This window comes from Dipodomys merriami, unplaced genomic scaffold (assembly GCF_024711535.1).
Source record: "Dipodomys merriami isolate MVZ:Mamm:240054 unplaced genomic scaffold, mDipMer1.0.p SCAF_20, whole genome shotgun sequence".
Taxonomy (NCBI): domain Eukaryota; kingdom Metazoa; phylum Chordata; class Mammalia; order Rodentia; family Heteromyidae; genus Dipodomys; species Dipodomys merriami.
In genome coordinates this window covers 29,134,516-29,147,936 of record NW_027203382.1, presented here as the reverse complement: position 1 = coordinate 29,147,936, position 13,421 = coordinate 29,134,516, and the positions used below count along the sequence as shown (strand labels likewise).

The window sequence follows — 13,421 nt, the reverse complement described above, 5'->3', positions numbered from 1 at the left end:
CCTTAGGACCTAGAGCTGTCAACTGACATGGCGCTTTCTCCGTAGCAACCGGGTAGGCTGGACCGCGCCGCGTCAGGACCGGAGCAAATAATAATAATAAAGCTGCAAACCTGGAAGTGTTTTTGATGACACTGATCTCAGAACATTTTTTTGTGTGTGAAAGAGAAAAAAAAAAAACTCGGAAGTGACGTCGCGGCCCAACAAGCCCGAGCCTGCGGGCCTGTGCGGACTCGGGCGGCGCGCGGGAAGGCCGGGCTCGCTCTCTGCCGTCGCCGGTGGCCGCGAGGCCGCCCTGGCCCACCCTGCGCGCCTCCCTTCCGCGACCCCAGCATCCGCCGGCCGCCTCCGAGCGAGCTTCCGTCCTCCGGCCACACCGGGGAACAGGTGGCCGGTGGCGACAGGGCGCACTTCCCATTCTGCAGGTCCCCACTTGAGCGGGCTCCTGCTGGGGACGCCGGGACACCTGTCGCCGGTAAGGCCCGATTTATTTTCCTAGCACCTTCCTGTCCTGATGGGACAACGTCAGGGTTACACAGAACGAGGGCAGGGGCGGGGCTGTGCCTGGCCTCCACTGGGGACTAGCACGGTTGCCCGCTAATGTCGGGAGGCTCTCGTCTCCTTCCATCCTTGGACTCTTGACAGATCGAGGTGAACCTAGCCCAGGGGCCTCCTCTTAACACCTAGAATGGTAGCTCAGTGGTGCACACTTGCCTCGCTTGCAAATAATATAGATAGAGAATATAGATATAGATATATAATATAGATATAGAACTAGAGGTAAAGGAAAAATAGATGAGATATAGAATACTTATACATATGTGTTTGTGTATGTGTGTGTAATGTTAAGAAATGAACCTCAATTCGAATGTTAAAGTTTTAACATGGAAGTTTATTTTTACTGGGAGCTTGATCTTTGTATCCGTTTGGCAGCCGGGAGAAAACTATTAAAATATGTTGGAACCTAGAGGTGAAAGTAAAAATGTTACTGTATTTCATTTGCTCTTTACCAAGGGTCTGATAAGGTTAATAGAAGCGTCCCTATTTTACTAACAAGATTGAGTATCTGGACTGGCGCTGTTGGTTCACATCTGTAATCCTTGCTACTCAAGAGGCTGAGATCTGAGGACCACGGTTCAAAGCTAGCCCAGTCAGGAAAGTTTGTGAGCCTCTTATCTCCAATTAACCACCAGGAAACCAGAAGCGGAGCTGTGGCTTAAAGTGGTAAAGTGCAAAAAGAGCTCAGGGACAGTGACCAAGCCCTGATTTCAGCCCCTCTACCGACCAAAAAGAGAAAAAAAAAAAAAAAAAAAAGGCTCTGGGAGTTCAGTAACTTGTATAGGTCACATAGCCAATAAATGCAAAGCTTAGGTTCATATCTGGACTCCTTCACTATATTTGGTATTCTTTCTGTTACATTTCTTAGGCTTACAAATTTGGATGTCTAATTGAAAAACAGTTTATGTACCTTTACCTAAGTAGACATAATACTTATAATTTTCTATTTTTTTGTTTCAGGTTTTTTAATATCCAAATTAAAGAAGACACTGGATAAAGATTTTATAAATCAAGAAATAAAACAGAAATGTTTTAATTATTGAAACCATAGTCAAAATCATGGCTTCATCAGCAAATCTGGACCTTGGAGCCCAGCTGATAGTGGAGGAGTGTCCCAGCAGTTATAGTCTGCCTGGCATGCCAGACATTAAGATAGAACATCCACTGGACCTGAATTCAGAAGAAGGATCTTCTCAAGGGGTTGCCATGGAAATGAAATTCATTCTGCCCAATCGATTTGATATGAATGTGTGTTCTCGATTTGTGAAATCCCTGAATGAAGAAGACAGTAAAAATATTCAAGATCAGGTTAACTCTGACCTGGAGGTGGCATCTGTCCTATTTAAAGGTTGAAAGTTATGGTATAAATATCTGCATTTGTTTTTGTTTATTTGGGTGGGGTATTTTTGTTCATTTGTTATAGGACTTTTTCCTCATTTTTTATTAGCATCAATTAGTTTACAAGGAAGTTGTCTTTTATTTGTTCTTCCATCATGATATTTGTAGTTTGGAAAGAGTTTAGAGATTGTCTTTTTTTTTTTTTTGTAGTCGTGGGGCCTGAACTCTGGGCCTGGGTGCTTTCAAAACCTCAGCTCTTCAGCTCAAGACTAGCTCTCTACCACTTGAGCCACAGTGCCACTTCTGACTTTTTCTGCTTATGTGGTGCTGAGGAATTGAACCCAGGGCCTCATGTATGCAAGGCAAGCGCTCTACCACTGAGCCACCTTCCCAGATCCTGGAGGTTGTCTTTTAATACAATTTTTCAGAATCTCACAGAAACCAAAACTAAATACCTACTTTTAAAAGAGTACATACCATTTAAAAAAATCTTACTTAGTCTTTAAAGATTTTTTAATGAAGTTTTATTGTACCTTTTAAAAATCATAGAAGCTGAGCACCAGTGGCTCATGCTTGTAATCCAATTACTCAGAAAGCTGTGATCTAAGTATCACTGTCCGAAGCCAGTGCAGAAAAGCCCATGAGACTCTCATCTCCAATTGACCACCAAAAAGCTGGAAATGGAGCTGTGACTCAAGTAGAGCTCTGGCTCAAGTAGCCTTTAGCAAAAAAGCTCAGAGGAGGCATCCAGGCCCTGAGTTCAAGTCCTAGGATTAGCGCGCTTGCACGTGCACGCGCGCGCGCACACACACACACACACACACACACACACACACACACACAATACCATAAGAGAAAAAAATATTCTTCTTCCTATTCAAAGAAATTTGCTTAATATTCCCTGTCCCACAAATATCTAATTTCTATTAGCTTCCAATGCTTTATTTCAATAGTCTTTCAATATGCTTTAGGTTTGCTTTTAGAATCTATTAAATAATAAAACTAGTCTCAGCTAGATAATACTAGTACATACCTGTAATCCCAGCAATTATTAGAGTGGGATAGGAAAGTCAAGAATTCAAACCTAATCTGGGCTGTATACATAGCAAGATCTAGTCTCAAAAAACAAATACAAACCAAAACATACTAATTTCAAGCCAGGCACCAGTGGTTTATGCCTGTAATCCTAGCCACTGAGGATTAAAGTTCAAAACCAGCTTAGGCAGGAAAGGCTGTTAGACCCCTATCTCCAATTAAACACCAAAATGCCATAACTAGAGCTTTGGCTCATGTGGTAGAGCACCAGCCTTGAGTAAAAAAAGCTAAGGGAAAGGGTCTTGAGTTCAAGCCCTAATAATGGCACCAAGTAAAAATTTAATCTCAGGTTAAAATTGCTCAAAATGAATACTTTTCTTTCTGGGAGTTTCACTGTGATAGTATAGATATTTTTGCCACAAAAAAAAAAAAACCTGTATAGTGTCACTTTGTAAGTAGTTATTCATTGAAGCTAACTTTTTAATGTCAGCTTTAGCACAAAATTTTGTTGAAATGCTTTGCCAGTAAAATATTATTTTAATGTGTTTAAATTATTTTACTTAGCTGAATGCAATATCCATACTTCTCCTTCTCCTGGAATCCAAGTAAGACATGTCTACACTCCCTCTACAACAAAGCATTTCTCACCCATTAAACAGTCAACTACTTTAACCAACAAACACAGAGGAAATGAGGTATCTACCACGCCTCTTTTAGCAAACTGTAAGTATTTGTTATTAATGGGTCAAAATATTTGTGTTACTAATTGTTTCAAGAGTTTGTCTTTGAGACATTATTTTCTTTAAATGCATGTTCTGTTTTTGAAAGCGTAAGTAATACCTAATAGTTCTGGTAATTTAAAACTTTTTTGCATATTATTACATATTGTAACATTTCATATTATGTTTCTCTGGGAAGAACAAGTACAGGTTGACTATTAAAAACCTTTATAATTTTACTATAAAAATTGAATGGTTTGTGTTTTAGTTAAAAGTAGATCACTAAGCAAATGATTTTGTATTAAGAGCTTAGTGATTTCTACTGTAATGTTTCATTTGACTATAATAAAATGAATATAGAACCACATTTTAAAAACTTTTTTGGGGGGGGGTCCAGTCATGGGACCTGAACTTTGGGCCTGGGCGCGCTGTCCCTCAGCTCTTCAGCTCAAGGCTTGCACTCTACCACTTGAGCCACAGCGCCACTTCCAGCTTTTTTCTTTTTGCTTATGTGGTGCTGAGGAATCGAACCCAGGGCCTCAGGCATGCAAGGCAAGCGCTCTACCACTGAGCCACCTTCCCAGCCCCACATTTTAAAAACTTTGAATCCATAATTTTTAATACTGAATCATTGTAGAAGAAATAAAGTTTTTCTGTTTAGGAAATATTCTGAGCACTATGGGTATGTGAATGAAAAATAACCAGTTAGCAATTTGATATTAGTAACTGTTTTTAAAACAATAATGTTAGTGTACCTATATGGTTAGTGTATCTATACAGTCTCTTGACATCTCTACTTTGGAAATACTAAATCCTTTCTGATATTTGAGTCTCATGGCATACAGGTTGAGCTAGAAGTCTCCTCCTAGGGCTCTTACTCCACCAATTGGCCATTTCTGGTTCATTTTAATAATCTTGTGTTTATATCCCAGGTCTTTGTGTATGAAGGCTACCTATTCATATTACTAAAGTAAATAGTCATGCAATACTAACTGTTTAAAAGAGAACTCTCAAGAGCTTTCTTAAAATATTCCAGTCATTCAACTGAAAAGAAACAAAAACCTTTAGGCCATTTGGTTCATATCCCTCATGCTCCAAACAAAACCATCTAAGATTGTGTGGCTAGGTAGCTAAATAGGCTTACTCTCAATTATGTCAAGGTCAGTTTTCTCTTTATGATTTCATCTCTCTTAATGTTCAGAAAAACCCATGGAGTCTTGGATTAAAAATATTTAGGACTGGGCACCAGTGATTCACACCTGTAATCCTAGCTACTCAGGAGGCTGAGATCTGAGGATCATGGTTCAAAGCCAGCCCTGGCAGAAAAGTCCCTATGAGACTCTTATCTCCAGTTAACCAATGAAAAACCAGAAATGGCACTGTGGCTCAAAGTGGTAGAGTGCTATCCTTGAGCTCAGGGACAGTGCCAAGGCCCTGAGTTCAAGTCCCTCAAGCCCATATAGATAGATAGATAGATAGATAGATAGATAGATAGATAGATAGATAGATAGATAGATAGATGATAGATAGATAGAGATAGATAGATAGAGATAGATAGACAGACAGATATAGATAGATATAGATATATAGATATATGTATGGTTTGAGAGGTAAAAAAATATATATGTAGGGTAAAATCAGGGTATTGTGGCATAGGCCTGTAGTCTCAGCTACTCAGGAGGCAGAGGTGGAAGATGGATGGAGCCTAAAAAGTTTGAGACCATTCTGGGCAACACAATAAGACCTCCTCTCAAACTTGTTTTTTTTTAATGTAGGACTTCAGATGGGCACCAGTGGCTTGTGCCTATAACCCTAGCTTCTCAGGAGGCTGAGATCCCAGAGAAATACAGTTTGAAGGCAACCTGGAAGAAAAATCTGGAGGTTTTGTCTATAAAATAACCAGCAAAGGAGCTGGGAAGGTGGCTTAGTGGTAGAGCGCTTGCTTTGCATGCCTGAGGCCCTGGGTTCGATTCCTCAGCACCACATAAGCAAAAAGAAAAAAGCCGGAAGTGGCGCTGTGGCTCAAGTGGTAGAGCACTAGCCTTGAGCTGAAGAGCTGAGGGACAGCACCCAGGCCCAGAGTTCAGGCCCCACGACCGGACCCAAAAAAAAAAAAAAAAAAAAAAACAGCAGAAAGCTGGGCTGGGTGCATGGATTAAGTGGTAGAGCTGTAGCCCAGCAAGCAAACCAAGCAAGCACAAGATGTTGAGTTCAAAATCCAGTATATAATAGTAATAATAATAATACTTCAATGTAATCAAGCTATAAGAAAACAAAGGAGGTGAGACACTGGTGGCTCAAAGCTGTACTTCTAAGCTACTCAGGAGGATGATCTCTGAGGATCGCCATTCAAAGCCAGCCAGGGTAGGAAAGTCCATGAAACTCTTATCTGCAACTAACTACCAGAAAACCAAAGGTGGCGCAGTGGCTCAAAGTGGTAGAGCACTAGCCTTGAGTGAAAAAGCTCTGGGACAGTACCCAGGTCCTGAGTTCAAGCCCCACAACCAACAATAACAAAACAAGTACCCAAGTGCCTAAGCTATTCCTCTGAAATAAATTTCATTGAAAATAGCAATTTGCAGATGTAAGGTTACCATCCGCAAACCTATGAGTCAGTCAATTTTCTCATGCAGAATGTCAGGATGTACTTCCCTGTTGGTTTTTGTTTTTGTTTGGTTTGATTTATGCTGGTCCTGAGGCTTGAATTCAGATCCTGAAAGCTGTCCCTGAACCTTTTGCTGAAGGCTAACACTTTACCTCTTGAGTCAAAGTTCTACTTCCGGCCTTTTTTAAAGTAGTTAATTGAAAAATAAGAGTCTCTAAGATTTTCTTGCCCAGGCTGGCTTAGTGATCATCAGATCACAGCCTCCTGTGTAGTTAGGATTACAGGCATGAGCCACCAGTGTATGGCTCCCCCCTCATTTTTTTAAAATGATAGTTTTGTTATGGTAAAATATCTATTCTGCTAAAATGATAGTTTTGTTCTGGGAAATAAATTTCTTGCAGAAACTTGCGCCACAGGACAGTGGCTATGGGCCCTGCGGTGAACATTATACTGTGTTATTGTTTCAGCTCTGTCTGTGCACCAGTTGGCAGCTCAGGGAGAGATGCTTTATCTGGCTACTCGGATTGAACAAGGTAATAGCTTAGTTTCAAAGACTTTATTTTAAACAAACTCAATAGGATTAACTTTGTTATTGTTTTATTTTAGTACAAAAAAAGTATAAGGACAAAAGGAGTTATATTAGCTATACCAGGAAGATATTACATATAAGAAATATACGTACACCAGCTGTGGAAGGCGGCAACAAGGCTGAAGATCGCTCTCCACCCTCCTCCCTTGGCCCCAGCTCCGCCTCACCCCTCCTCCAGGGGCCAGCTTTGGTGAAGGTTTATTTGTGTCCCTTTCACCCAGCGGACTCAGAAGGAGGCGGCTAAGGCCTCCAAGCCTCCAGTTTTTGAGCCCTGGTCTTTTAAATAAAGTTCTTTGAAACATTTTTTTAAAAGGAAATATATGTATATATGAATACATATATGTAACAAAAAGCAAAAAGTTTCCCTTACCTTCTAGTCTTCCCCAGAAGCAAATATTGTAAGTTGCTTGTATTTTTCAGAAACTTTTTTTTAGGAAACATTTCTATTTCTATTATTCCTCCTCCCCCACCTTTTTTTGAAGTAGTGTCTTTCTGTGTTGCCCAACCTGGCCTCAAATTCATAATCCTCCTGTTTCAGTCTCCCAATTGCTGGAATTAACATGTGTGTACTCCCATGCTCAGCTATTTCACAACTTTTTATAGTTTTAGCCTTTTTTTTTTTTTCTTGTCGGTCCTGGGGCTTGAACTCTGGGCTTGAGCACTGTCCCTGCACTCTTCAGCTCAAGGCCAGTGCTCTACTGCTTGAGTCACAGCACCACTTCCAGTTTTCTAGTGGTTTATTGGAGATAAGAGTCTCATGGACTTTCCTTCCCAAGCTGGCAGGACAGTGTTAGCATTCTTTTAAAAAATATATCCATTGGTTAAATGTTCACAAGTAGATTTGCTGGGTTAAAGGAAATAGAGATTTATTTATTCACTTGTTATTCATTCATTTATGGTGCTGAAGATTGAACCAAGGGCTCACATGTGCTAAGCAAGTGCTGTACCACTGAATCACGCCCCTCTCCCTGAATTTTTATTGTTAAAATAGCCAGATATTTTCCTTCCCTCTAGAGTTAGTTTGTATTTCCCTATATCCTCACTGACACAGAACAGTATCAGACTTTCATCCGTGGGTAAAATGGTACCTCAGAGTAATTTCATTTATATTTTTAAGTGCTGATCTCTGAATTTATTTTTACATGAACTGCCTACAATATATTGATTTATAAATTAAAGGAATTAGCTTTTTGTGATTTATGTTGCCCATAGTTTCTTCCTAATTTCTCCTGTTTCCTTTACAATGCTTTGAATAAAGGCTTAACACAGTGGTAAATTCACTTTTTTTCTATATGATTTCTGAGATTTTTACCCTGCTTAGAAAGTTTTTTTGTTTTTTTGTTTTTTTGTTTTTTTTTTGGCTGTCGTGAGGCTTGAACTCTGGGCCTGGGCACTGTCCCTCAGCTCTTCAGCTCAAGGCTAGCACTCTACCACTTGAGCCACAGTGCCACTTCCAGTTTTCTGGTGGATTATTGGAGATAAGAGTCATTGGACTTTCCTGCTTGGGCTGGCTTTGAACTGTGATCCTCAGATCTCAGTCTCCTGAGTAGCAAGGATTACAGGCGTGAGACACTGGTATCCGGCTTTTAGAAAAGATTTCTAGGGTTCAGGGAAGGTGGCTCAGTGATAGAGTGCTTGGCTTGCATGCATGAGGCCCTGGGTTGGATTCCTCAGCACCACCACATAAGTAGAAAAAATCGAAAGTGGTGCTGTGGCTCAAGTGGTAAATCACTAGCTTTGAGTTGAAGAGCTCAGGGACAGTGCCCAGGCCCAGAGTTCAGGCCCCACAACCAACCAAAAAAAAAAAAAAAAAAAAAGGAAAAAAAGATAAGATTTCTATTCCAGGATTACATACAGATCCAACTATTCTTATTATAGAAGTTTGATGTTTTTCTTTATTCTTTTTAATGTTTGATTCTTATGAAATATATTTTAGTATACTGAGATAAAGATCTAGATATTTATTACTGTGGTTTTCATTTTTTATCAAGCTAGGCAGTTGCCCCAACATGGTTTATTGATAGTAGGGAGCAAGATCAAAGAGTCATGTCACTTTTATAAGACTTAATATTTCTGTTGGTTTTGGAAATATTCCCTTTCAATCTATTGAATAAATTTAGGAGGAAAAAAGTGTAGATCAAAACTAGTAGACTGTAAGTCTGGGGGATAAAATGGATTTCCATGTCAGATTATTCAGATTATTCAAATTATTCAGATTATTCAATCTTCATCCATACTCTACTGTGTTAACATCCACATGAATAAGAGAAATTCACAAGCAGCAATGTTAGCTATAAAGCTGAAGCTAGCTTTTAAAATATACTAGAGTTTTTACAATAGTATATATTCAGTTTATACTACAGGCCATTTTATATCATTTCCTTGTTAATTCTCCCAACTATATATATAGATTAATTAGCAAAGCTAATTAATCTGTGATTAGGAGAATTAACTGACTTACCTAGGACCAAACTACTAGAAAGTGAGAAATATAATTTAAACTCTCTGAGACCACTGTTGACTGCTTTATACCTCGTGTGATGCTATGTCTAGTAATTTGTGCTATAAGGAATATGGTGTATGAACCCAGCATGTAGACCAAAGCACATTGTAATACTTTCAGATGGCCAATTTCAAAAACATAATAGAACTTCTACAAAGAAAATGAGCTTTATTAAAGCAGCTAATCAAGTTTTTAGAATGCCAGTGATTTCATAGTACTATTAATACATGGTTGTTAAATTAGATCACAAAAATTGCTTTTCTTTTAAATAGAAAATGTTATCAATCACACGGATGAAGAAGGATTTACTCCTCTGATGTGGGCTGCAGCACACGGGCAAATAGCTGTGGTAGAGTTTCTACTTCAGAATGTAAGGAAAATGCCTCAGAAAATGTATATGTATAGTTACTTAAGTTCACGTAAGTCTTTAGTTATAGTTTTTGTATCTCCAGCCAGCTAGACACAATGATGGAGGACATAAAAATGTTTTAATGCCTTTCATATTCCCGTGGAACTTGGATGTAGTTGGGAAGGCAATGTTAATCATACACAGAGCAGTGAAGATCACCTAATGTCCAGATCCCTCTCAGGGCAACGACAACAACAGTATGGTCAGCCATGGAGGAGAAGGCTTCCTGGAGAAACTGTGACTTGACTCTAGTGAAAGGAGAATTAGGATTGAGACAGAATAGGGAGGAAGGAAAAAGAAGAATGGCATCCACACAATTTTAGTACTAATGAAGAAACATGACCTGGCTTCAGTGCTGAACAGTTATTATTTTTGATGTAAGTTAAGAATGTTCTTGTTGAGATTAATAGCAGGTCTTTTTATCTCCACTTCCCATGCCAGGGTGCTGATCCCCAACTTTTAGGAAAAGGTCGAGAAAGTGCGCTGTCCTTGGCATGTAGTAAAGGCTACACAGACATTGTCAAAATGCTGCTCGATTGTGGAGTTGATGTAAATGAGTATGACTGGGTGAGTCCATGTACCAAAGATACAATTGCTGTAACAAATTCTAAATTCATTTGGTCTAGGGGAGCATACATTTTATTAAGTACTTAGGAGATTTAACTTATTTATCAATTCATTTATTTATTTGTAATTAAATACATGGAAGAATAAGATAATTTTACAACTTCAACTATTAGTTCTGACTTAAGTCTTCTTCAGAAAATAACAAAATTATCTTTAACTACTTTTACAAGCCAATTTTAATAAAAAAAAAATTCCCACAGCAGCATTTAATTGGCTTCTTTTAGGAGGGAGTAGGGAGGTTGAACTCAGGGCTAATTGACCCTTGCAAACCTTAAACCTCTAAATCACCTTTTCCTTTGGCAGAATGGAGGGACACCTTTGCTTTATGCTGTACACGGAAACCATGTGAAATGTGTAAAAATGCTCTTAGGTAAGCAGATGAAAGGAAATGCCATGTGATGATTTTAATTTTTTAATCTGGCCCTCTCTGACTAGTTAGGAGAATCACTGGCTAGTAATCCTACTGCTGTTCTTCCGGGGCAGCTGCTACCACATAGATGCCTTTGAGAGACATGGCTCTTTCAGACAGCACATCTGCAGGAAGAGCTTTCTCCCTACTTTAGCCTTGGTCTCACCCTTGAATCTGCTGTTGTTTTCTCTGCACAGGCTCTTTATGCACAGACTGTGCCTTTAATTGTTTATGAGCTGCAACAGGCCTTTTTAAAGTGGTGTTCTTCTAGCCCACCAAAGTAGATTCTGTGTGGCCGCCTGAAAATACCCTCCAAATTGCCTAAAAATCGAACCAACTATTTGCACTTGAGCTAGCCACAGACAACATAGATTCATGTTTTCATTCTATTTGTATAAAATTTTCTATTTTGTTATAGAAAATGGTGCAGACCCAACAATTGAAACTGACTCTGGGTATAATTCTATGGATTTAGCTGTAGCCTTGGGCTACAGAAGTGGTAAGTAGTTCTGAATTTTTTAAACAAGTAAAGCTTTATAAATTGTACATGCTAGTGGCCTGAACATTTTCATCACTTATACTCATAAAATATTACATGGTATCCTAACTCCTGACATATGCTTTTAAATGCAGGTAAACAAATTTCTACACAGTTGAGAAATGAATTTGATTCGCATACTTTTTATAACCCAAAGAGAACTGGAGGAAAAGTGCACATGTACTAGCAAGATTTACTTATATTTTATGGCAACTATTTATAGAAAAACCATAGAACAACATTGTGCTTTCTGAATTCTTCCCTTTTAAAATTTTTAAAAATCTTAAGCACAGAAAGTCCAGTAACTTGCACAACTAATCAGACAAAGGTTTGTTTTTTAAAATGCCTTTTTAAATTTTAAGTAGTTGTACAAAGTGGTCTCAATTCAACTTATTAGATTGTGAGTACAATGCCTCTGGAGCAATGTCACCTCTTCCATCCTTCTCCCCCATCTTTCCAAGCCCATCCATGCCCTCAAGTGATGTAGTTTAACTTTTCTATAATGGACATTGAACATAATGGCTACATTTGCTCACCCTTCCTCCCTCCATTCATCTTTCACCATCTCCTTGCATTCTCCACCCCGAATACTGTGTGGCAATACTTGCCATCAAACTATGTGTGTGTCCTACTTAGATATATGTTTATTTTGGAAAAGCATTGGCGATAAATTGATCTGTCTGTTCTAGTTCAACAGGTTATTGAGTCCCATTTGCTGAAACTACTTCAGAATATTAAGGAATGACCCAGTCCTCAGAAATGCTGTCGGCCCTTCTGCTCCCTTCTTGGTCTTTATAAATGATAGTTTTGTTTATTTATAAATTTTTACCTCAGTTGCAATACTTTCTGATTTTTTAGTAAGTTTTTATTCCTCTTGGTAATTCACTGGTTTATTAAAAAAATTAATGGCAATTTTTTATAAATGTGTTTTATTGTATATTTAAAGTTATAAATTAATGTTTTATGGCATGTAAATTTTTATCGTACAGATGGCTATCTGTCTTTGTACAATCTCTGTAATTCGACACTTTCATACATGTTCTGCCCTGCTCAGCCTTACTCTTGTATTTCCATTGAGTCTATGTAGGATTGGTTATAAATCCATAGGGAAAAAAGTGTTACTGTTGAATTAAAAAGTGCACAGTGTACTTGTTTACAAAATGATGTTATAAATAAAGCTTTGTCGGTTTGCATTCTAGTTTTATTACTTATATAAGTTTATTGCCACTAGGTGCTGTCATCCTAGCTACTCCTGAGGCTAAGAGCTGAGAATTGTAGTTCAGAGCCAGCCCAGGCAGAAAAAATCTGTGAGACATCTCCAGTTAACCTGCAAAAAGCCTGAAGTAGAACTGTTCAAGTGGTAGGTCACCAGTCTTGAGCAGGAAAAGTCAATGGAGAGCATTTGAGGCCCTTAGTTCAGTATTGGCACTATAAAGAATAAGTGTCGCTGTGGCTCATGCAGTAGAGCACTTGCCTTGAGCTGAAGAGCCCAGGGACAGCACCCAAGCCCAGAGTTCAAGCCCCACAACAACAACAACAACAAAAAAGTTTATTACTAATTTCTTTAGGATTTTTAGCTTCAGCTCTCTGTCCTACAAATCTATCAACACAAGTTTAATAATGGTCATTTCTACAGTGTATTTAGGGTATTTTTATTTCCAAAATTGGCTTTTTAGGAAGAAAAGTTCTGCATGAAAGAAAAGTTAATTTCTTAGTACAAGTGAGATGGCACTTAATTCTACTAAAGGAGCACTATAAATTCTTATTTCCCCAAAATCTATAAAGAGAGGCATAAGCTAGAAGTTCATCACTGTGTGTGGGACTTGATTTCTAGTCACTTCATCTAGAAAGTGGATGTTCTGTCAGTTTGGTTGTAAGCCATATAAACTTGAGCTGGCCAATGTAAGCAAATGAGAATTAATTGAACAACAGCCTTCTCCCCACTATGGTGTTGAAAATATATGCCTCCTTTGTTTCTTTTACATCAATTATTAGTACACGTCCACATATGCACATAGTTTACCTTGATCCAACTCACCTCTGTCCCAATACCTCATCCCTTTCACTTCCCAAAACAATTGCAACAGGTTTCAC

General features: G+C 38.8%; 1 protein-coding gene across 2 annotated transcripts; it reads left to right on the top strand.

Annotated features, from left to right (window-relative positions):
* Positions 1-4: 4 nt before the first annotated feature.
* On the top strand, positions 5-12,525 carry Ankra2 (ankyrin repeat family A member 2). Of its 2 annotated transcripts, XM_070031340.1 has the most exons (9): positions 5-472; positions 1,516-1,903; positions 3,493-3,651; positions 6,720-6,785; positions 9,617-9,714; positions 10,195-10,320; positions 10,684-10,750; positions 11,208-11,288; positions 12,017-12,525. In XM_070031340.1, the coding sequence occupies exons 2-9, from the start codon at positions 1,615-1,617 to the stop codon at positions 12,070-12,072; spliced, it is 942 nt and encodes a 313-aa protein (XP_069887441.1). In that variant the 5' UTR covers positions 5-472; positions 1,516-1,614; the 3' UTR covers positions 12,073-12,525. The 2 variants fall into 2 exon arrangements, with proteins under 2 accessions (XP_069887441.1, XP_069887442.1); XM_070031341.1 differs by lacking the exon at positions 5-472 and having other exon boundaries at positions 1,734-1,916.
* The last annotated feature ends 896 nt before the right edge of the window (positions 12,526-13,421 follow it).

Excerpts from the sequence above, each read along its gene's own strand:
- Ankra2 (XM_070031340.1), top strand. The coding sequence starts at position 1,615 with ATGGCTTCATCAGCAAATCTGGACCTTGGAGCCCAGCTGATAGTGGAG. Across the intron at positions 6,786-9,616 it reads GGCTACTCGGATTGAACAAG|AAAATGTTATCAATCACACG; the intron begins GTAATAGCTTAG and ends TCTTTTAAATAG. Across the intron at positions 10,321-10,683 it reads ATGTAAATGAGTATGACTGG|AATGGAGGGACACCTTTGCT; the intron begins GTGAGTCCATGT and ends TTCCTTTGGCAG.